Genomic DNA, 23,000 nt, shown 5'->3' on the forward strand with positions numbered 1-23,000 from the left:
AGAGTAAAATAAGCTCGGGTCGTGGGGGGGGGGGGGGGGGGGTACTGTGCAGGACTGGAGCAGGAGTTTGGGAGAATTGTGTCCCTTCCCTCCCCTGGTCACAATACTGAACACCGACGAAATCTTTCGATGCTCCGTAACGATCATGTAGGTTACATGACTGATTTTACATGTATGTGAACCCACAAGCAAGATGCATATACTACATGTATACATGTAGTATGAAGAGTAAAATACGCTGGGAGCTTATGTACGAGTAGACTCTACTCTTGCTAGTATTTATTCGACTTGGTAGATTCAAGTTAGTTGATCAGATCTATCAAGAGTACAAGAATACGAAGTAGTGGTTGCGACTCTGCGACTCAAGAGTACAAGAACATTAAAAATTAATGTACTCTTGTACACATGTATAAACAACTAGCAGCACCCCCGCCAGCGTTGCCTGGCCGAATGTGGCATGCGGGTGAAGCAAGTACATGAACAGCACACGTGCTCAGCACGTGGTGGCCAGACCGCTGAAGTCCTGGTGATCACCAGGACTTCAGCGGTCTGGTGAGGGAGGTTCTTCATCGTTGGAAGGAGAAGGAGGGACGTCTGTTACGCCTTCGGGAGGCTGGTCAGGGTTGTCCATCACCTGGTGGCGGATGAAGCGGCTCAAAAAATTCATAAACTTACGAACAAAAGTGCGATGCGCTCTTCACTGTCTGCAGATCAGATGCAGAGTGCAGTCAGTGCAGATCTTTTGTATCCTTTTGTTGCAGATGTTTCGTTTTGCAGAGAACGGTTCACGTGGTCCGCAGCGCTTGTGCGGCTGCTAGTGCTACCTATGCCTATGCCTATGGCCTGCCTAGGCTAGGTGGCTACATGATTCGCACGCTTCGCGTGCTCAGTGCTTCTGCTCGCGGCTGCTACTGCTACTCGTACTGATCGTGTCTGCTATAGTATAAGCGCTACCACCGTACCTACACTGTTCGCACGCTTCGCGTGCTCAGCACGTGGTGGTGGCTACACGATTCGAACGCTTCGCGTGCTCAGTGCTTCTGTGGCTGCTTCCGCTAGCTACACGATTCGCACGCTTCGCGTGCTCAGTGCTTCTGCGGCCGCTAGCTACACTGTGCTACACTGTTCGCACGCTTCGCGTGCTCAGGGCAGCGCTGCTCCGCAGCGCTAGCGCTTCAGCGTGACACAAAAACACACGTCACAGGTGCCTCTTCTTTATAAGGAGCGTGACACACACACACACACACACACAGACACACGTCACAGGTGCCTCTCTTTTATAAGTAAAGATGGATCTATCAATCCACCGTCGGCTTGCCAACAACACTCAACAGTGATCGTGAACAAGTGACAACAATCGGTAGCTAGCGGCGCAGCGCGGCCGCGTCTGGTTAGGAAATCGGTAGCGGTCGCCCCCCGGCCCCGCGCCTAGTGCATGCTTGTCGGCTGATCACTTTCATGACGTCACGGACAGTCTCCTAGTAGAGTATTTTTCGTTCAAAACAGTGCTTGAGCTTTGCATGCTGTTTCACCTGAATTATTATTTTCCAAGCAACGATGCAGTTTGTTTGATTTTGACTTTCACAAGTAAAGTTAGTTTCGTTTGTTACCTGATTCCTGATAGCATCAAGGCAGTATTCATGTAGAACTTCGCCGTCGCCGTTATAATTATAGTGTTTGTCAATGTGACGGAGCTTGTCATTGAGTGTTGATATCCGAATCGGCATACGAGCAGGCTACCCACATTATCATCATTTTCTTGTTTTGCTTATTGAATACGTTGCCTGATTGATTACCCCGCTACATCCTCTGGCCATGTCAGAATATCGCGCAAAGTATAAGCGCCTCAAGGCGAAGCTCAAATACTTGGTTTATGTACGTACATACTCCTGTCTCTGTTGGCCTTGAATGAATTGGGCACCCATCGTGGAACGTTATATTTTCAATCTGATTTATTAGGAACAAGAATGTTTTGTGGAGGAAATGAGAAAAACTCAGCGGAAACTGGTGCGAGTATCAAGAGATAAAAGGTAAGTGGCCGGAATTGGGATACACCGTACAAACATGTAATTTATGCGCTAGTATTGTTTTGTTTAATAGGTATTTTGTTTTCACATGTACAACATTGTACATCCATATTACACCACAAGGGAAGCTGGCTGTAGTACTGTAAAACACACCACAAATTAACAGTGTCAATACACAGTGTAGACTCAGTAATATGCATACAAACAATTACAGTAGGGGATATCAGTTATCCAAGCACCATGGGAACAAGGGGACTCCAAACCACTCACACATGCGACCACATTTCATGCAACATCTATTGGTGGTGGCGCGCTTTAGCTGTGCACTTAGATTGGACGTTTGGCCTGCCACCTGTACATGCATTGGCATGTGTAGCGCAGCTATTGTGTTTGCTTTGTGCGTGTGGTAGACGTGCGACACACTGCTGTGCTGAGATATCTGTTGACGATGTGTTGTGAAGAAGAGTGTGGAAAGTAGGGGTGGATGTGGGCCTGAAAGCAGTGGAGCTGTGCTTCAATAACTACAGAATTAGCCCTGTAGATATTTCTTCATTTTGGAGATGCAACGCCGAGGGGATGGAATGTACTAGTAGTAGTACGGTAGTCGGTACCATAGCAGGTAATTTTACTAAAGCAAAGGTGGATAGCTGCTGCATGCTTACCAGGGTGCTTATTGTTCAGTACTAGTATTGGTTATGAAAGTGTGAGGGCTTGTGATCAAGTCTGGGTGTGCTTAATATAAACGCACGCTGACTTGACGATGAATCAATACAATTGCTGTGTATCTTTATTTGTGTCTGGACCTATCTGCATGTGCAGCTTTCTGCTTGATCGCTTGATAAAGTACGAGACTGTACCACCATCTTCCTCTGGTAAGGCCCTGTGTGTGTGTGTGTGTGTGTGTGTGTGTGTGTGTGTGTGTGTGTGTGTGTGTGGTGTGTGTGTGTGTACGTGTGTGTGTATGTGTACGTGTGTGTGTTGTGTGCGTGCGTGCGCACGCATTTGGTTGGGAAGCAGTGGAGCTTATCAGTTTCAGAACAGCAAGAATAAGACGAGTACTCATGCTCTGAGGATATTCTTCTGTTGCTGACTGCTTAGCTGTGTTGTTATTGAGTGGCTTTGGGAGAAGCTCACCTGGTCGGCTGACTGGAAATGAAGAACATTTTTGGTAATCCCTCATTATGTTTCATTCTGGCACATTCAGATGACGAAGCAACGGCTTCTTCCTCGTCAGATGATGAGCTTCATGAAATGAAGGTGAGATACTACTGCAGCATTGTAACTCACAGGTCATATGTAGGCATGCAAGTAACAGAATATAGGCACCACTTTTGCAATACAGTGTACTAGTAGTAGCTGAAGCAATGATGGGTAGTGGTGTTAATGGTGTTAATATTGCTGCTGCTGCTGCTGCTGCTGCTGCTGCTGTTGTTGTGGATGATGCAGTACTAGTTTTGACAATGAGTTGCAAGGCACAGTACAGGTATCATGATTCATGGCTGTAACTTATAGGCCATGCTGGCAAACTGCTGCTGTCAGTGGTGCTGTCAGTGGTGCTGTCAGTGGAAGACACGAGAGCATAGTAACTACATGTACGTAATGTACAATTAGGCTGGCAACTACTTCGTAGTGTCCTCTTCAGTGATGGCGAGGGAAATTGCTGATATGACACCTGGACAGAAATGGCCCTCGGTTTGTGCCCTTACTCTGAGTGTTGATGGTGGATAAACACATCTAATCCGAGTCAATGATGTTGCTGAGTGTGGTTGGTATAATCCGAGTCAATGATGTTGCTGAGTGTGGTTGGTATAATCCGAGTCAATGATGTTGCTGAGTGTGGTTGGTATAATCCGAGTCAATGATGTTGCTGAGTGTGGTTGGGTCCCAGAGGCGCACATGCGCTGGTAGGAATGCAATGCAAGAACCGCATGTGTGTGTGTGTGTGTGTGTGTGTGTGTGTGTGTGTGTGTGTGTGTGTGTGTGTGTGTGTGTGTGTGTGTGTGTGTGTGTGTGTGTGTGTGTGTACACATGTGAGTCTGTCTGTCTGTCTGTCTATGTCTATCTGTGATAATTATGGTTATTGTTTTCTAACTTCAAGTCCTTTCCACTCTTTCTGATTTTCTTTTGCCATGGCATGGATTTTGGTAATATCCTGGACAGCTTACCCACCCGAAAGCAAAGTAAGTGTATTCCTGGCCAATGCTCCTGGCCAATGCTAGCAGATACCCAGACTTCATTTTCTGTACTGCTGTGTGCATGCACTGTATGCACTTCTTGCAGCTGGTGTCACTCATGCGCACGCGCGTGTGTGTGCGTGTGTGTGTGTGCTTGTGCGAGTGTACGTGCGCATGTCATATGACTACGGACATGTCCATGTCATGGAACTTGAAGTTGGGGACTAATCAGGCCAAGCTTTGTTTTGACTAGTGCGACTACGTACATATGATGTGTGTACTGTATGCCTGAATACCTGCATTAGTCATCTGTGAGCACGGGCATAACACCATTGCGGATCACGCGGAGTTGCATGTCTGTGCATGACCCAGACCAGGTTAAGCTGTCTGTCTTTTTGGCTCTTTGGCTGGCTGTGTGTACTATATTATTATGGTATCTGTTTGTCTCCCCGTGTACCTGTTTTGGTTGTACCATTCTCACATAGTCCCCAGCTGTGGGGTAGGCCAGCGTGTTTAAGGCTAGATTCCTGGTATGCATCATGATCTGTTTCATTTGGGCATTGTTCTCAGTGGTTGTACTAGCAGTTAGAGACACATCAAGGAGTGCACAGCTCATTCACATGCAGTATTCTGTATTGTGTACTTTCCCTTGTGACTGGCAGTACTTGGTGTGTACTTGTGTGTGTGTGCGTGCGGGCGTGGATGCGCGTCTGTGTGCGTGTGGTGTGTGGTACATGGTGTATGTGTGTGTTTTCTAGGAAACGTTCCAATGACGACCCAGTTGGTGCTCCATCAGCAAAGATGGCTGCACTAGGAGGCGGAGAGGTTGCATATTCCGACGGAGGTCTGCATGGGTATGTGCCATATATTGCAGCATACTGAGTAGTACATGTGCCAATATTTATACACCTGTCAGTTGTGCTCAAGGAAACCCAGCCTTCTGAACATTTACTTGTAGTGCCCTGCACCAGTGCACAGCCCAGTGTTTGCAGGTCTGCAGCTTCCCAGCACATTGCACCAGTGCACAGCCCAGTGTTTGCTGATCTACATGTAGGGCTACACAGCACCCGGCGCTAACTGAATATCACGAGGCTGGATTTCATTGTGCAGCACAGTGCACTGTACAGGTATTGTACTACTGGTGTTCTATAGCGCTAGGTAAAATCCCACCTAAAGTGCAGCACTGGCGCCCTAGGCTAGGTCTTCAGCGACTCTTGTTACATCACTGCTTTTGTGTATGTGTACGTGCATCAGCATTCGCACCACTTGCAGGGCATGAAGGGCCGTGCAAGTCCGGGGTGCTAAATATGCACTTTGGATCGGATTTCACCACGCACACATCTATACTGTGGCCACACTTGCACTGTTCATGTATACTGGTATGTAGTGTTCACTGCTGCCACTGCAACAGGAATGCTTTACTTCTGTTTGATTTAAAAAAATTTAGTTGTTAGATGCCAGCACTAGTACAATGGCAATACGTGCTGTTTGTTCTTTGTGTTCTCTGTTAGCAGTTCTGAAGAGAAAATGTATGCGTCGCCGTTAAAAGCACCGATATCCAGCATGAACTCCACTATACACGACGGTATCCCATCCTCTCGGTATGTGTAGACTTGTTAAAATCGTTATTGTCATGGTGGAATGTGACCAATGAAACATTTGTTGTTGCTGCTGCTGCTAGCATTGTGATTGTCATCACTATTGTACAGTGCTGGCAACTGAAATCCGACCCCTGAGCGGTGCATTCACATTCTAGCGGTCTCTATTTCGTAGTTTACTATCCCGTGTTGGGTCTTTGCGATGTGAGCGCACCGCTCAGGGGTGGGCTTTCAGTTGCCAGTACTGTAGTTCAAGCATATTGTTTTGTCTCTGTGACACCTTGATGCGATACGATTGTATGTTTTGTGTTCACTCTTATCCTCGTTGCATTGCTTTGGTTGAGGCTGTTGCTGCTGTTGCTGCTGCTGCTGCAAGTGATGCAGTGATGATGATGGTGTTGATCATGTCGATGCTGCTCTTGACTTTGCTGCTGCTACTGCTGCTACTCCTGCTACTGTTGCACAGTGTGAAGAAGATGTCCATGTCTGAGGTACCGGAGTCTAGTCATCACCGCACTATTGAGCACGAAACTGCAATTCTATCACCCACAGAGGTGCGCAGATCAAGTTCAACCACCTCTGCAGCCATTGCAGCAGCAATAGCACCACCGCCAGCAGCAGCACCCATCGCACCCATTGAACGGACTGCATCGACCAGCTCCAGTGAGAGTTCATCTTCGTCCGGTTCTAGCACCAGCAGTGAATCATATTCACCTCCTCCGCCGCCACTGCCTATGGATGAAGACTCGAGCAGCATTGCACAATCTCATCAGGCCTCTCATCATCAACAACAGCATCAGCTTCATCATCACCATCCTGCTTCTGCTGCTGCTGCTGTGGCTGCTGCCAGAGCAACTGGTCATGAACATCCTGCTGATGCAGTTACGCACAGCTCTAAGACCATCTCTGCTACCACCAATCGCTTTCCTCCCGTAGCAACGGCTGTTCTGCCTGCTGAGCGGTTTTCGTCTACGTCCAGTGTTGGCGCCACATCGGCTGCTTTACCAACTACCACGCGTGTACAATTACCGTCTCATCCAGTGTCATCTTTGGGTGGACAACACCGTCCCGCTGTATCCAAGAAGACGTTTCATGTCGGTGCCCATCCACCAGCAAAACAGGTTAGCTCGGTAGTTGTACTTTCACTTGTTGATGTTGCTGGTGTATGTGGCTATGGTATCTGTGTATGTGTGGACTTTCATCGGGAGCTCCAGTACATGTAGTAGTATCACTGATCAGGTGTAAATTGGAAAGTACTTTGTGTATCATGCAACTGGACCTGTCTCTTGGGGGGGGTTGAATTCATTGTGGGTGTGCGTGCGCACGCGCGTGTGTGTGTGGGTGGGTGGGTGTGTTTGTGGGTATGTGCAACTGGACCTGTCTCTTCGGGGGTTGAATTCATTGTGGGTGTGCGTGCGCACGCCACGGCTGTTCCGAGTGCGACATTTATCAATATGGCGGCGTACCGTAGCAACCCGCATCGCAACAGCTCGCGTACGCACAGCGTGCCGACGCGTGCAGTCTTTCTGCACATTTTTCAAATTTATCGAAGAAAGTTTTTGTTTTTGGGGCGATGGCTTCGTGCCTTGGAGAGGTCGTATGAGGCCATGCTGGAAGAGAATACGTCTACCAAGACCTGGAAGCCTCCCTTCGGCGAAGTACTGAAGTTAGTATGTCCTGGAATCAATACAGGAATTGTTTTCAAGACGATGCAGTGTAATAAATTCTAGTAATGTAGTGCATCATGGAATTAGTTGTGTTTGAAACTTCGGAACAAGAAGGGAGCACGTTTGCTTGACTCACTACCATCATGACGTGAACAGATGGAACCCCACTGCTCTTATTCTAGAACATGTTGTCCCCTGAGGACAGCTTACAGCCAGATTTCCGTGCATAAGAAAAGAGCACAAATAAATCGTTAGACATAGCAATTCATCTTGGAGAAGGAGAAGGATAGAATTCGATCGTCTGCTACTCTCTCAACGCAAAGTTGATGACATAGCAGCTACATGTACGTCTCTTCATGCGTGTGCTCTTCACCTTGGGGATCAATGTGAGGATTTTAGGATTGCTGGAAATCAGATTCTGTATACTATTGGACAGCAGTTTCTGCATTGCACATGCTCCACAGTGCTCATCGGCAAGGATGTTGAATTTGCGTGTAACTCTTCACCACCCTGCTCTCCATACTATTCCAGATCAGCACTAACTGAACATTGAAGTGTTTCATTTCCAGTAGAATGTGCTCCTCCAATAAGTGCGGCATTGGAGGCAGTGATATTTATTGCCACAGTTGCACTGCTGATATTCATCATGAAAGAAGCAATGGATGATGGTCAAGTCAACCAGTGGGCTTGCAGTGATAAGCAAAGTACCACAACACATCATCAAGTGTCATAGCATGGCGGAGTTGGTTGCCCGCAACGCTTCCATGTTGGTGTTGTTAGTGTACAAATAGAGGATATCTTCCAGTCTCTAACTTTTAAAGCACATGGACCTGCTATAGGTGTTATTCTATCAATGCTTGTTTCAAGTCACAGAATTATTTAGCTTCTTACAGCTTTGATTTAATTCTCTGTATCGTAATTAATGTGAAGAAGAGGTTGATGCGACTTCGGCGATACTTGGGGAATTGTGTGTTGCTCCATACGTGGGAGCTTGCGCTCTTCCTGCCGACTTGAATTCTCACTTGACCGACTTGTTATTTTAAAATGAATTCATGGACATCTGTCAATTCAGCAGGTGAACTGCATTGCCATTGAGCCTTGAGCCAGCTCCATAGGAATGGCACGGTCATGAAGATGCGTGATGCTGTGTATCTTATTCGCATCAGAATAATAACCTGGTTGTTTCGGCTACACACTCCGGTAGCAACAGATACTCTGCATAATGCAGCTTGTACAGTAGTCCTCACTAAAGAAGAAAGCAGTTTAGGAGGGACTCTAGTGAGGAGTGTACGAGGATAGCCTATTAGTGTTCTACATAATCATTTGCATATTGAACATGTTACATGTAATTATCATGAACGCCGAGAGTGGTAAAACCGGGTACGGTACCAGCGGCTGCGGCCCTGTCCTGAGTGCCATGCTGTGCTTAGTGCTGATGGAGTGCAAGATATAATTATAAGCTGCATCACGGTTGCCGTTTGTTGTTGTTCAATTACTTGGGAGTATTTCAGTATGGTCTTTACGCATGCATTTACGCATGCAAGTGTGTGCTTTTCAGCAGGATCGTCGAAAGACTACATTGTGCGTGGCCTAAATCTGCAGTAACACTAGTAATACAAAAAACCCATGCCTGTGTGTCTACACGTAAGGCCTCAGACAGATGGGGAATCTTGCATCTCTAACATTCAAAATCTCTACACAATGTCCTGTTTCTACATACATTTCGAAAGCATGAATTTCAAAAAATGTTGATTGGATGCATGTCTGATTTGTACTTGCTGACATCCAGAACGAAGCATGCACGGATCCCTCCTATGGCGGACGAAACCGGGGTCTTCGTTAGACATGAGGCAGGAGAACACACCTCCACTCGTCCTGCGTATATCAGCAAACACTTGCAATTGACGTCCAAGTACGCCACGCAAATCGACTTGGGCACGAAAACGATAATCTGGGCGGCAATGAAAATATAACTACGACGTAGGAAAAGGACAAACCTTTCAATGAAAATTGGCGTGAAGGCTGCCAAAAATTCTGCACCCCTTAGGAGGAAGCCTCGAATGTGAGCCAATTCTGATAAACGCCAATGGCCGGCACGACGAGGAAGAACGAAACGAAAAAGATCGTAACTTCACTTTCCCATTGCGCATTTTGACGATCAAAATATCTGCTTGCGCAGCTTGAAGGCAGGAAGGTGAATTCGCTCAGACTTCGCGAATCCAGCGTAGAAAACGGCTGGAATCGACAGAAACATAGGCGAAACCTTGCCGAATATTTCCAGAGATTTGAAAAAGGCAGCAAGGTCGCGTACGACAGCATCATGGATCACTGGGGCGACGGGAAAATGTCGTACCGTACATAATGTCGCTGGATTATGCATGCATAACAGCCGTGACGCGCGTGTGTGTGTGGGTGGGTGTGTGTGTTTGTGGGTATGTGCAACTGGACCTGTCTCTTCGGGGGTTTCATTGTGGGTGTGCGTGCGCACGCGCGTGTGTGTGCGTGCGCACGTGCGTCTGTGTGTGTGTGTTTGTGGGTATGTGCAACTGTGTGTACATGTATGTGTTTGTTCAGTCAAGTGCACCGTCCAGTTCGGCTGTGTCCGGTTCAGGTGCTGGTGCATCTGCTAGTGCACCCAGTGCTGGTGCATCACAGTGCAAGTATATGCTTGATGAGGTAAGAGGCCATCCGGCATTATGGATGATTTTCATGAAACGAAAAAAAATTGGTATTAACCTCCCCCGCCCACCCACACCCCTGAACGAAAAATATATTGTCTGGACAGATTCGATTTATAATATATCGGCTATCAATATTTTCTCAAAATGAAACTCTCCTCGACCTACCCGCCCGAAAACGGAACTTTTTCATTTCTTGTACAACCCGGGTGAGGGTCCTGTGGTTTGGTAATGCCCAACTAGTATGGCCCAAGAGATGCTAGCAAACCCTTGTGCTCAGGCTGACGTGCACTAACTTTCTTAGAACTAGCCTATTATATTATTAAAGGGGAAGTTAAGGCAAAAATTAAAATTTCACCAGTTGTAGTCTTCGGGGTGCTGAGTCGAATGGTCTTGGTCCGAGGAAGCTGAGACGCTCCCTTCCTACTTGAATCCCAATCGAACTCGCGCACTTCCACCGAAACTGGGTGACTGCGCCCTACTAGATGGGGATTTGTATGCAAAATGTCACTAAAAGCGCCATTTCGTTCTTATAAAAGCACGGATGCCCGCGATTGGCCCATATGTTGTAGTCTTTTGGACGCTGAGTCGACTGGTTTTGGTCCGAAAAGGCTGCGATGCAGCGTTCCTCCTTTATTCCCAATCGAACATGGTTGAACAAGTGGTCACGTGCTCCTGGGTGCCCAAATCACCTGGTCACCACGCCAGCAGGTGACAACTTTCACACCAAGGTTCAACTCGAGTTCAACTCGAGTGACAGGACTGCACCCAAAAAAGGTCAAACAGGCTAGTAAGTTGTACCCTGCAGGCACGGTGACCAGGTGACTGGCGTACGCAGGAGCACGTGACCGCTTGTTCAACCATGTTCGATTGGGAATAAAGGCGGAACGCTGCATCGCAGCCTTTTCGGACCAAAACCAGTCGACTCAGCGTCCAAAAGACTACAACATATGGGCCAATCGCGGTCATCCGTGCTTTTATAAGAACGAAATGGCGCTTTTAGTGACATTTTGCATACAAATCCCCATCTCGTAGGGCGCAGTCACCCAGTTTCGGTGGAAGTGCGCGAGTTCGATTGGGATTCAAGTAGGAAGGGAGCGTCTCAGCTTCCTCGGACCACGACCATTCGACTCAGCACCCCGAAGACTACAACTGGTGAAATTTTAATTTTTGCCTTAACTTCCCCTTTAAGCACGTTGCCTCAACGCTGACCAAGCATTTTTACATACTTTCTATGCCCAATTGAATTGCTGGAGAAACCAGCCTGCGTGAGATATGCAAGCTTTGTCGAGTGAGTGCTATTCAATCAGAGAGGAATTGAATTGTATTGAGACCATAGTAGATAGCCCAGCGATTTATACGCCTGTTTCATGTCCCTGGTGAATATAATCCGATTAACTGCTGAGAATGAAATGTCCCACAGGCGTACTGTGGGAGTATGTAACAGACATGTATTTCCATTAGCATATCAATGTCTGAATATGTGGATGTGTTGTTCTGTGTTGCCTTCCAGACTCGCCAATGCACGGAGTCTGTGAATATGAAGTCCAAGTCTCCGTTCTGCACACACCATCGTAGCATCATTAGGAAGAAAGGTGGGAAACCGTTATCATTTTCTTAAAAGCACCAACCGTGCGGGTGGAGAATAATTTGTGCACGGACGAAAACAGTGAATTGCAGGCCTTGATGTCAGCACAGGCGCTTGTCTTTTTGGCTGATGCTAAAGAAGGACGCCTTGGGAACCCCTCTGACTGCACAAGAGTGTTGGACAAAAGTGTTCATGCCGATGCGTGTGTCTATTGCACCCTTCCGTATCTGTGTCAGTCAGTGCATGTGCAAATTGCAAATCCGGCATGTTCTCCACTGATTCAAATGTTTTGACGGTACCTTGAGGGCAGCAGTGTCGCGGACCGTTCTTATGCAAAGGCACTGCACTGTTCAGCAGGATAATATTATTATATTGGTAATGAGACGCGCAAAATATGAGTATGTCCTGCGTTTGTGGTTTCTGATTGGCTGAAAGCAGGATAATCATAACTAGCACTCTTGATGCAACCTACAACTCGACCCAAAGGCTGACCTTTTTTTTCTTCTTCTTTTTTACCTGACTTCTATCTCAATAATCTGGTGTTCAAGTTTAGTTGTAATTTTGGTGATGTTCTGTTTTTTTTTTGCAGGTCAAGCCCAGCAAGCTTACAATGCCAATGCCGCAAGAAAACTGCCACGCGTAAGTCATTGACTGTGTGCCGCTTTGTTCAGTCAAATTGTTTCTTTCTTAGAACCGACACACGCCGCATGTCTTCGTGGTATGTGGATGGTTTGTGACGGTACAATCTTATGTTTATGGCTGTTACTGGTGTTGTGTTTTTCTTGCTGTGTAGGCGGAGTCCAGTACAGCTGTGGCCCACGGCCACATTCCCGCTTCGTTTGCTGCACACTCGGTGTAAGTATTTTGTGGCCGCTTTTTTTCCGGCCTTCGAATTAACGGATTCGACCAAGCAAACTTCACGGTCTCAAAATCCAGTTGAAATGAGGCCATTCGCTGAATTAAACAATTTCTTAGTAATTATTTCTGAAACTCGGATGTTGAACCAATAATAAATGTAGAAAGGAAAAGGAAATATAGACGTGTCAGGACGTCGAATGTCTCAGTACTCTGTCAGTTTTGTGCCTAGTTGTTGCACTTTCTGACTGTATATAGTATCTGGTTAAAGTGATGGAGAGTTACTCTCAACTCGTATCTATATTTCCTTTTCCTTTCTACAATTATTTCTGAGTAATTCTTATAAGAAGAAAGAGGACCAAAGAGCTACAAGTTACGCTATAATATCCACTAACACCACCAGTTACTTTACAATCAGCTCATGCGATAGCATTGCACGGCACTGACAAACGGTACTGGCGTTCTACACCTAACTGGCAATCAGCTCTAGCACGTCTTGGATGCGCACTCCAACAGCCTTCCAGCTTGGAAGGTTCTAAGTTATAGAAATAACATAAGGAGGGGAAGGTGAGCGCAACCAAGACGAGCACGAGCTGAAAATCTCAGCTGTGAAGGACGTTCAGCTGTGAAGGACGTTTGCGGATGTACCGTAAAGTCCGGAGCAAACGCCCACTTCGCAGCAAACGCCCACCCCAGCGGGTCCATACTATTTTCGTCTTTTTCAGGTCAATTTAGTTGTAAACAACTGGCATGAAGGTCGAATGCGTACGAGAACGACTGTAATGCCTACAAACTGCCTATGTCCTACCAAGAGGCTGTGCAAAAGCGATTGTCATTATCTTCCTGCAAAGAAATAACTTCTGTCGAGATTTCCTTTCATTCAATAAAGGTGGTAGTTTGTTCTCCATGTGGTACGAGTAATGCCGCATAAATTTGTGCAGTGCCACAATGTCGCACTGTCAGGAACAATAATTGTTCTGATGAAGCGTCAGTCAACGGCTTGACTGGTCCCAATATTGCAGTTGCAAGTCGAAAAGGGTATGTAACAGAAGCTACACCTACATGTACAACGTCGCTGCTAACTTGTTGAAAACTCCGAGGTGCCCAAGAAAAACATTTGCCTTTGGGGCTGTGTGATCTCGAAATGATGGCTTGAAACACCGTCAGAAGTGTATTTGGTTCCTTCAATACTCGGTACCTTGTTATTCGGAAGAAAACCCGTTCGGATTTGCGAAATAAAACAACCATCATATAAAATCACTACGAGCTAGCTAGCTCGTGGATAGCGCTAGTGCACAAAGAGATTTTGAAACCAGGAAAGTGGACATAGTTTACCGTAGCAAAGTGCTCTTCCCGCTACGGTGTGAGATGCACTTTCGTACAGTAGGGGTGACAGTGCATGGGGTCAGTGTGTACAGGCCAGCAGATCTTGCAAAAATGGGGTGGGCGTTTGCTCCGGACTTTACGGTACATGTATACCGAGGACGATGCTGGCAAGACCATCAGACAAAACAGTCAAATCACGATTCAAGGACGCATAGCAATACAACACAACTTGTGTGGCTCTAAAGATTCGAAGATAGATTAGTTGTTAGGTGTAGAACGTCAGTACCGTTGGTCAGTGTCGTGCAATGCTATCGCATGAGCTGATTGTAAAGTAACTGGTGGTGTTAGTGGATATTATAGTGTAACCCGTAGTTCCTTGGTCCTCTTTCTTCTTATAAATTAATCCCTGGCTCTTCACCCGAGTCTAGTAATTCTTGGTATTTCTTACCCTGACTTATTGCTAACTCCAGCTTCCTTTGGCGTATTTTCGTGATCTTGGAAAGCTCTGTATAGGAGCAACACTCCCAGCTACAATTCAACACCAAGCATGCCATGAATCCAGCGGTATAGCCCAGCAAAATCGCCCCAGTGCTTGAGTCACAGCGAGAAACAAGATTCAACAGCCATTTCTCTCTCTCTTTCAGTCTTTGCTCACATCGAGCTCGAATATTTTGTAAGGAGTCCTGCAAGTCCATGCTCTCTTGAATTACAGTCCATTCATAAAAAGATTGGCTCTGGCGAGCTCCTGTATTTGGCGATTTTCGTGATTTTATCGTACACAGTGCAGTGCTGCAAAATTTGAAATTTGAAAAGGGTCGAAAAAGGGTACTTGAACTGGGGTTCGAACCACACAGTGCACTGGTGCAGGCGGAGTCAAACGGCCTGGATTTTGATGGCTTTTCCCAATTCAGGGCTTTTGGGGCAAAACCTGGCCGAAATCCTATTCTTGTTAGGGCTTGCTTTTTGGAGAAATAGACGTCAGAAACATAATTGGAAGAGGATTCCATAGGGGATTGCAGAAAAATTCTTAAAAAACTCAAAGTTTGACCCATTTATGGCCAAAAGCTAGAAGTCCATCTTTTTTATGCATGGGCTGTGGTGTCTCTATGGCAACAGTCAGCTGCAAAGGGAACCTCGGTCTTCAAGACACAGCTCGTACACTCAAATTGCAAATGAGCAGATTGTGAGCGCTGTAGGCGTTGCAGCCGTTCATTGTATCACTTCGGTGATTGTTTCTACAGATCGCCTGGAGTTTTCTCTTCAACCTACAATGTAGATGTTTTAAGATGTTACGAGTGTGGCCAAGAACTGACTGAGTTAACACGATAGAAAACATTGAGCGCTGGTGCTCAATCTTTAAATGTGAGACCGTGAATGGGGTTAATACTAGGGCGCGTTTGGTTGGTACGACCTAGAACAGGATTCACCAGAACAGCACGTTTGGTTGGAACTGCACCTGTTCTGGGTCGGCCAGAACTTGCTCCGGCCTCGAGGCCGGAGCAGACCGAGCAGTTTCACTTTTCACAGTGAAACCTGGCGGGAACATCAATTTTGGTCCCAAATGATCACGTGTATACGCTTTTGGGTTGGACTCGCCGTACCGTACAAAGTGACCATGGTGACCCATACACATTTTGAAGAATGCACCACGTTTGGCACATTTTTCACAAAAATGTGCTCAGTTTCTGGAGTACCGTTTAGTTGGCATGAGGCTGCTCCATGTGCACCAGCTGTTCGATCTTGTTCTAGATCGTAAACGCACCCCTAGCCTTCTTTTTTTCAGTAGTTGCTTTAAAAACATGTGACTGTTGTGTTTGTGTTCCATATAGGTCATATCCTGGGTCTGGCTTGCCTTCTGGTTCACATGGTTCTCATTGACCTGGAAAGAAATCCAGAGAACTAGTCGAAACAAGCTGTCGTATGTGACTCTGTAGGGTGGTTCTGCTGTTCAGCAAGTCTCTCTCTCTCTCTTTCTTTCTCTCTATCTCTATCTCTCTCTCTCTCTCTCTCTCTCTCTCTCTCTCTCTCTCTCTCTCTCTCTCTCTCTCTCTCTCTCTCTCTCTCTCTCTCTCTCTCTCTCTCTCTCTCTCTCTCTCTCTCTCTCTCTCTCTCTCTCTCTCTCTCTCTCTCTCTCTCTCTCTCTCTCTCTCTGTGAAATTGTCCTGAACCCAGTCCATGTGTTCTTCTTCTTCTTCTTCTTCTTCTTCTTCTTCTTCTTCTTCTTCTTCTTCTTCTTCTTCTTCTTCTTCTTCTTCTTCTTCTTCTTCTTCTTCTTCTTCTTCTTCTTCTTCTTCTTCTTCTTCTTCTTCTTCTTCTTCTTCTTCTTCTTCTTAAGTATGCTACTGATGGGATGCCTGAAGATTGTATTTTTGCTAGCATCTCTTTGTACATATTGGGTGTGAATGTGTAAGTGTTAGCTAGTTCATCGCACTGCACCGCTCCTATTCTGTATTATAGTGCAAAGTACATTTTATTCGATATTCTACTTTATTCACATTGCACACTTCCTGTGATCTTCCAGTTTCTGCAGCCCCTCTGTGCTGCTGTACATAATGTTCCTGTCTGCTATATATATCACTGCCACCACCATATTTGCTCTGTACCCATATATAGCGCTGTGTACATTGTGTTCTAGTGCAGTACAATGTCATGCAGTTATGTCCAGTGTAGGTCTACCCGCTTAAATTTGTTTTGTGCTGCTGGTTTGCTGGTCTTTTGGTCTCCGGCACCACGGTGAATGTAAAGTTAATTAGAAACTTCCAGTGTTTATGTATAGAATATAAGTTGAGTCCCGAGTGTTTAGGCCACACGTTTTTATTTCTGTGTTTCTCGTCACCTGAAAATCTAAAAATCTAAAAACGTATGCGAGAGGTGGAAAAAATAATAAAAAATGACAGAAAAATAAAAAAAAGTTTATTAGACCTTTGTTCACACTAAAATCCACCAGTACACCATGCAAAATAGCATCCATAGTTAGCAATTAGTATGTGGCAGGAGCTTCTGTCACAATCTGTGCATGTGCAGCTAGATTGCGCACAAAAAAATGCCGTTCTTGCATCATGTGTCGCGCGGGCCAGGCCACATTATGTACATGTGCATGAGTGTGCTGGTCCCCACATGCACAGTCAGTGCAGCACAGTTTTTTTCTTCCAGACTCCTGAAACGTATGCGCACGGGTGACGAGAAACATAGAAATAGAAACGTGTGGCCTTTAATACGGGAAATAAAAAACCGAGGCGAAACCGAGGGTTTTTTTCCCGTAAACACGAGGGCGAAGCTTATATTCTATCTAAATTATAGCATAAAAAAACCTCCAGTCAATTTCCTAAAAAGAGGGTTTTTACAGCACCAGGTTTTTTTATACAGGTTATTTACAGCACCAGGTTTTTTATATGAGTGATAACCAGAAAATATTACCTCCTTTTTAGAACACGCAAATGACTGGAGGTTTTTATACTATAATTTAAGTACTTGTACATGTATGGGGTGCACCCCTGGTCGATGTAGGAAAAGCCTCTGGTCGATTGGTTACGGTAACGGTCTGTAGATAAGTATGTACTTACCAGGGAGTTTGTAAGGGCGAAGTACCTCAGTACGAAAATGAATTTTCCCAACTCTGAGGCTTTATAAATACAACAAAGTGCATACATGTCAGTATTACCTAACGAATATCATTTCTGAAGTCTATGCATGGGTATCATAGACGGAGAAGAACAGAGAAAACAAAACCGCTTCTTCCGTACGAAACGACGTTTTATTTTCTATGTTCCAACTACAGTCAACTTCGCCAATAACGACATTCGGCGGGGCATCAGAAAAGTGTCCTTATTCGCGAAGTCCCATTTGAATGTATGTGAACCCATATTTTGTATAGTATGACATGCATATCAAAATCAAGCTCTTTTCTTGCTCTACATGTATGTCAATGTGTACTTTATTTTCATATTGCAGTTGAAAGGAACTAAAAATTCAATATGCAAGGGAAATCAATTGAAAAGTATGCCTTTTTGAGCCATCTACAGGGCCAGAGACATGTACATGTATGATGATTACTGTACTATCTTGTACAACTACATGTACATTGTATGTACATATACATGTACATGTAGGTGTGCTGGTAAATCCAACAATTTTGAAGCCAACATAAAAAGGAAGAAAAAGCCCCCCCCCCCTTGGCTGCATTTTCTTGCATGTGTGCCTTTATATCCATCACCATAGGTTCTGGTACTACTGCATGCCTTAGTAAAAAAAAAAAAAAAAAAAAAAAAAAATGACAGGTACATGTACATGTACATGATTGTACTTGACTGACAGGTACTTGAAATAGCTGTCAAAAGTCCAGAACGTCGTTATTCAAGCAGTGAATATGACCTCGGGGCACTAAAAGCATGTCGCTATACGCGAATTGTCGTTATTCAGATAGTCGTTATATCCGAAGTAAAATGTGTACAGTTAGATGGGACTTTGCTCTGGGCATGGAAATTCGGTCGTTATCCGCGAATTGTCGTTATATCCGCAGTCGTTATTAGCGAAGTTGACTGTACTGCATCTACCAAAAGAAGGACTTCAAGTGCTTCTTTCGGTAGATGTTTTCTTTCCCGGAGACGATACGGGCGCATATCTGGCCGGAGACGATACGGGCGCATATCTGGCCAGACAAGGGAGTAGTACGAATGTCGTAGTATGTTTTACGATAACAGCATGTTACAATCGTAACCTAATCATTCGTCACATCCAGCATCTAGCAGCATCTAGCAGCATCTGTGTCCAAAATTCTCCACCACCGTCGTCAACACGTACCGGTACCCATCTCGGTTGTTCGTCAGTGGCGAGACCATTCTCTCCTACGAAGGTACTACGCAAGGCGACCCACTAGCGATGGTGATGTATGCGTTGGGCACCGTGTCTTTCATCCGTCGTGCAGCTTCTAGAAAGGCAGTACAAGCACGGTCTGCGGACGACTCCACGGTAGCAAGCGCTCTTACCAAGCTCATAGGTGATGGTCCATCCCGGAAGAAGAAGGTCCATCTTATGGTGACTTCATCAATGCCAAAAGCCGATACTCTTGGTGAAGCCTGAGTGCTTGGATCCGGCCTGGGAAATCTTCCAGGGCTGCAGCATAGATTCAGACGGATGGGTGTCGCCGCCTACAGTGTACGTCCTCAGAACACCAACATTCTGTTCGGCATACTACCGTACTGGCAATATAATATGGTCGCAGTGAGGCCATGAAGCGTTACATTGGCACATGTTTACCGCACGCAGGGCGTTACATGCAAAGTCGCACAGGAGCCGTTACACAGGTTTCTATATTGCCGCAGTCCTTTTTTTTGCTATTGCAGGACTTCCTGCTGCGTCCAGTTTTGAACTTTTCACCACGCGGTACACGTGCTTTCACAGTTTTCAGCCTTTTTTGCAATGAAAAGATCGCCGCACCCTGCCGGACGCGCGTTACGAACGCAACGAAAGTTTGTCGCACTAGCCTGGTCGCGCGTTACGCCGCACCCCCCCCTGCGTTACGCGTTACGCGGCAACATAATTATATTGCCAGTACGGTAGTATGTGTCGGGCAAGGTGGACGAATGGTGTCGCAAAGTGGATGTTCTGGAAGAGCTCGCCCGCACCCAACCACAAGCTGCATGTGCTGCCTTTGGCCAGGGAGTTTGCCACAAGTGGTCCTACGTTGCCCGGACAGTGTCAAATACGGCTGACCTGCTTGCACCCCTGGAGGAAACAATCCGTAGCGTTTAATTCATCCTTGCTATCACCAACCGCTTCCCACCAGGAGACTTCGAGCGTGTCGTGCTGGCTCTACAGTGCAGGAATAGAGAGCTGGGAATCGTCAACCCACCCTCCCTTGCCTCCCAGTTCCAGGACTCCATGCACATCATAAGTCTCTACAGTGCAGAAAATCCTTCGCCAAGATCCGCCCGCAGAAGGCATTCCGGCTGCCACCATCACAAACAAAGCAGAGATTGTGTGCCTATCTCGGCGTCTGGCAAAGGAAGCTGTTGCCTCGGTCATTGCCACCTCCACCAGCATCGCAGAGCGCACGTTGCATCTTGCTGCCGAAAAGGGCACCTCCAGCTGGTTGACCTGTCGGCCCCTTCGTCAGTATGGTTTCAGCCTCCATAGCATAAGCAGGCTTTCTGGGAGGTTATATGCTTCCGTTATGGTTGGACCCCTCCGGGCTTGCCAATGGAATGTGTGTGGCAAAATGTTGTCCAGATCGGAGCCGCATCTCCAGCCACTAACCGGCGGTGAGACCTTCCGTCACCGCTCCGCCATCTCAGAGGCGGATGGTGTCCGCCTGGATGTGGCTGCATCGGGTGTGTGGGGTGGACGTTTTGAACGGGCTTTCCTGAACATCCGGGTGTTCCACCATCATGCCCGTTCCGACCGCCAGCAATCCATATCGGCAATTTTAGTTTTTGGTCGAGGTTTGTCACCCCAAACGTTCAGAAAAAAACTTTAGTTATTTCGTGCCCCCCTAACGAATATAGCGAAAGATAATTCCAAACGAAACTTTGTACTTATACAGTACATCGTAGACTGGTTACTATTTTAAGGATGGCAATAAACAGAATCAGCTGAAGCGTCACTTCACGAAGGTTTTATTCAGATGTCACCAACAAATTCTAGAGAAAGTGATGATGTGTAAGAAAGGGTTTGCTACAAATCATCGCCGAAGTCGCAACCACTACTTCGTAAAGTGATGATGGACAAAGAAATAACTACGATGGAAATGTAATGTGAAGAACAATAACAGGAACGATGCGAAATATAAAAATGCATCGACTTGTGACTAACTTTCACACAGCGCTCATCAGGAAGCATCGTTGTACTGATTAACAAATGGCAACACAGACCATTATAAAGAATGAATAGTGATAACATAACACCTAAACAATGCCAAAAAAAGTATCACAAGGTTCTTGCAAGATACCCAATGTGCGTGAAAGATAACAATCAAACACTCAAAGGGACAAAATTCAAGTATGAAACAACACTACATTATAGTAGGGGTGAAACGAGTATCTATTTTGACCAATCGATCACTCGTTCATAATATTCGATCGAGTATCCGATTATTTCGACTATTTTATCAAAATTCAAAAGCGCTAGATTTGTGAGTTCTCGACCAATTCGGGAGAAATTATCTCTGAACATAGAGCAAAGGTCGCCAACGTCTTGTACAGAGTGTAAAGTAACGATTTTCAAAAGTACTTTCATATCTCAGATCGTTACTTGCCGTGGTGATCGCATCGCCCAAGTCATAAAATGCTGACTCAAAGGCATGCAAAGGCATGCATACCATGTACAGTGGACGAGCAGTATAACAAACGTTTTTGAAAAATAGAATGCCAATACAAAAAAAAAAAAAAAAAACGATCGAGTGCAAAATTTCGAATACTCGCTCGTTTGAAATTTTCGAACGAATACTCGAATATTCGAACTAATCGTTTCACCCCTACATAACATTTTGGCCCGATAAGGCCAGACTATAATTTGTAGGACAACATTCTACTGGTTTATTTTGTTGGGCCATCTTCACTGATACAATCATTGCTCTTATTCGTTTTCAGGGTCAGTGTCATAAGGCAGAGGACACACTGTCCACCAATTGCATGGATATCGGTATTACTAGTATATACAAGTATCGTACTTGCATGCGGTGGTGTCGATATTCGACCTTCTGCCACAGCGCGTTATCTTGGCCTCATCATTGACCAACACCTCACCTTTGAGGATCAAGTCAACCATGTATGTACATCTGTTTATAAGAAGATAGGAGCATTCCGCCGCTGCCGCCGTACAGTAGACCACACAACTAAGCGAATATTTTATTTATCCCTCATCCAATCCACTATTGAATACGCCAGCAACTCGTATGCTCACTGTCTTACACCATCTTTATACTCTCGCCTTGTTACTTTAAGTCATATCAGCATGAAACAGGTTTTTGGTCTCCCTCGCCGTACCCCGACTGTCTTTGTTTTGCGGCACGCTAAGTTATACTCCCTCGAATCTCGTCTCAACTTGAGGCTTTTTATTTTTGTTTTCCGCTGTATTCATCAGCTTACAAGTCCTCTTCTTTCCTCAATGTTCACCCTCCAGTCGGCTGCTACTTGCACCGAGAGGCGCACTAGAGGGCAATCATTCTCTTCACTTTCTTTTCCCGCTGCTACCACTAGATATGGCATGTTCTCCATTTCTTTCCTTGGCGCTGATAGGTGGAATTCTCTGCCTGTCTCGTGTCGTCAGGTTGAGCATCTATCCGTTTTTGTTTCGCTCTGTAAAGAGCACTTAGGGTTCCCTGTAATAAGACGGCAACGTCTGTAGGGCCTTCCCTATCAAAATAATAAATTCTACTACTACTACCGTACTACTCTCCCAAACTAATAGGGAGGTTCCGGAGTACGATTTTTCGTGCCAAAATCCGTGGAGGCTCTACGGATTTTTTATACGTCGTTTTCGAGCAGTGAAAAGTTCCGGGGTACGGAACTTATGTGTTTGCCGTCATTGCCTAGGTTACGATCGCAAACACGTCACATTCCCGCGCTATGTCTTTTTATTTTGAAAATTTGTACCGAAATCAAAACTTCCCGCGAAAAATCGATGTTTCTCATACCAAATTTGTACGCGAAAAATGGACTCCATCTCATCTTCCAACACATTGTGCCTGTGATGAATCATTCACCATTTGCCATGCTCTGTCGTGCTCTCGAGGAGGATTTCCCTCGCTCCGGCATAATGAGGTTCGTGATGTGACGGCGTCTCTCCTCAAGCGTGTTGCCCACAGTGTCGTGCTCGAGCCACACCTGCAACCTATCACTGGCGAATCCTTCAGGCATCGTTCTGCCATCACCAACCCTCAAGCGCGGCTGGATATAGCTGCGAGTGGTGTCTGGGGTGGACGGTTTGATCGCACCTTTTTTGATGTAAGGGTTTTTAACCCGTTTGCGAGCTCAAACCGTACCACTTCAGTCCCCTCCAGCTACCAGCGTCACGGGCGAGAGAAACGGCGTTGCTATGAGGAGCGAGTCTGTGAAGTCGAGCATGGCTCCTTCTGCCCCGTCGTTCTCT

At 46.0% G+C, this 23,000-nt stretch overlaps 1 protein-coding gene across 2 annotated transcripts; it reads left to right on the forward strand.

Moving 5' to 3' along the window:
* The first annotated feature begins 1,534 nt into the window (after positions 1-1,534).
* LOC135814677 (uncharacterized) lies at positions 1,535-16,669 on the forward strand. 2 transcript variants are annotated; one of them, XM_065327840.1, is made up of 13 exons: positions 1,535-1,875; positions 1,960-2,030; positions 2,847-2,899; positions 3,232-3,284; positions 4,188-4,207; positions 4,960-5,055; positions 5,713-5,802; positions 6,266-6,920; positions 10,041-10,142; positions 11,658-11,739; positions 12,322-12,371; positions 12,526-12,587; positions 15,743-16,669. In XM_065327840.1, exons 1-13 carry the CDS (start codon positions 1,816-1,818, stop codon positions 15,789-15,791), a joined length of 1,443 nt encoding a protein of 480 aa, XP_065183912.1. In that variant the 5' UTR covers positions 1,535-1,815; the 3' UTR covers positions 15,792-16,669. The 2 variants fall into 2 exon arrangements, with proteins under 2 accessions (XP_065183912.1, XP_065183913.1); XM_065327841.1 differs by having other exon boundaries at positions 5,716-5,802.
* The last annotated feature ends 6,331 nt before the right edge of the window (positions 16,670-23,000 follow it).

The sequence above is a fragment of the Sycon ciliatum genome, chromosome 4 (assembly GCF_964019385.1).
Source record: "Sycon ciliatum chromosome 4, ocSycCili1.1, whole genome shotgun sequence".
In the NCBI taxonomy this organism is placed as follows: Eukaryota; Metazoa; Porifera; class Calcarea; order Leucosolenida; family Sycettidae; genus Sycon; species Sycon ciliatum.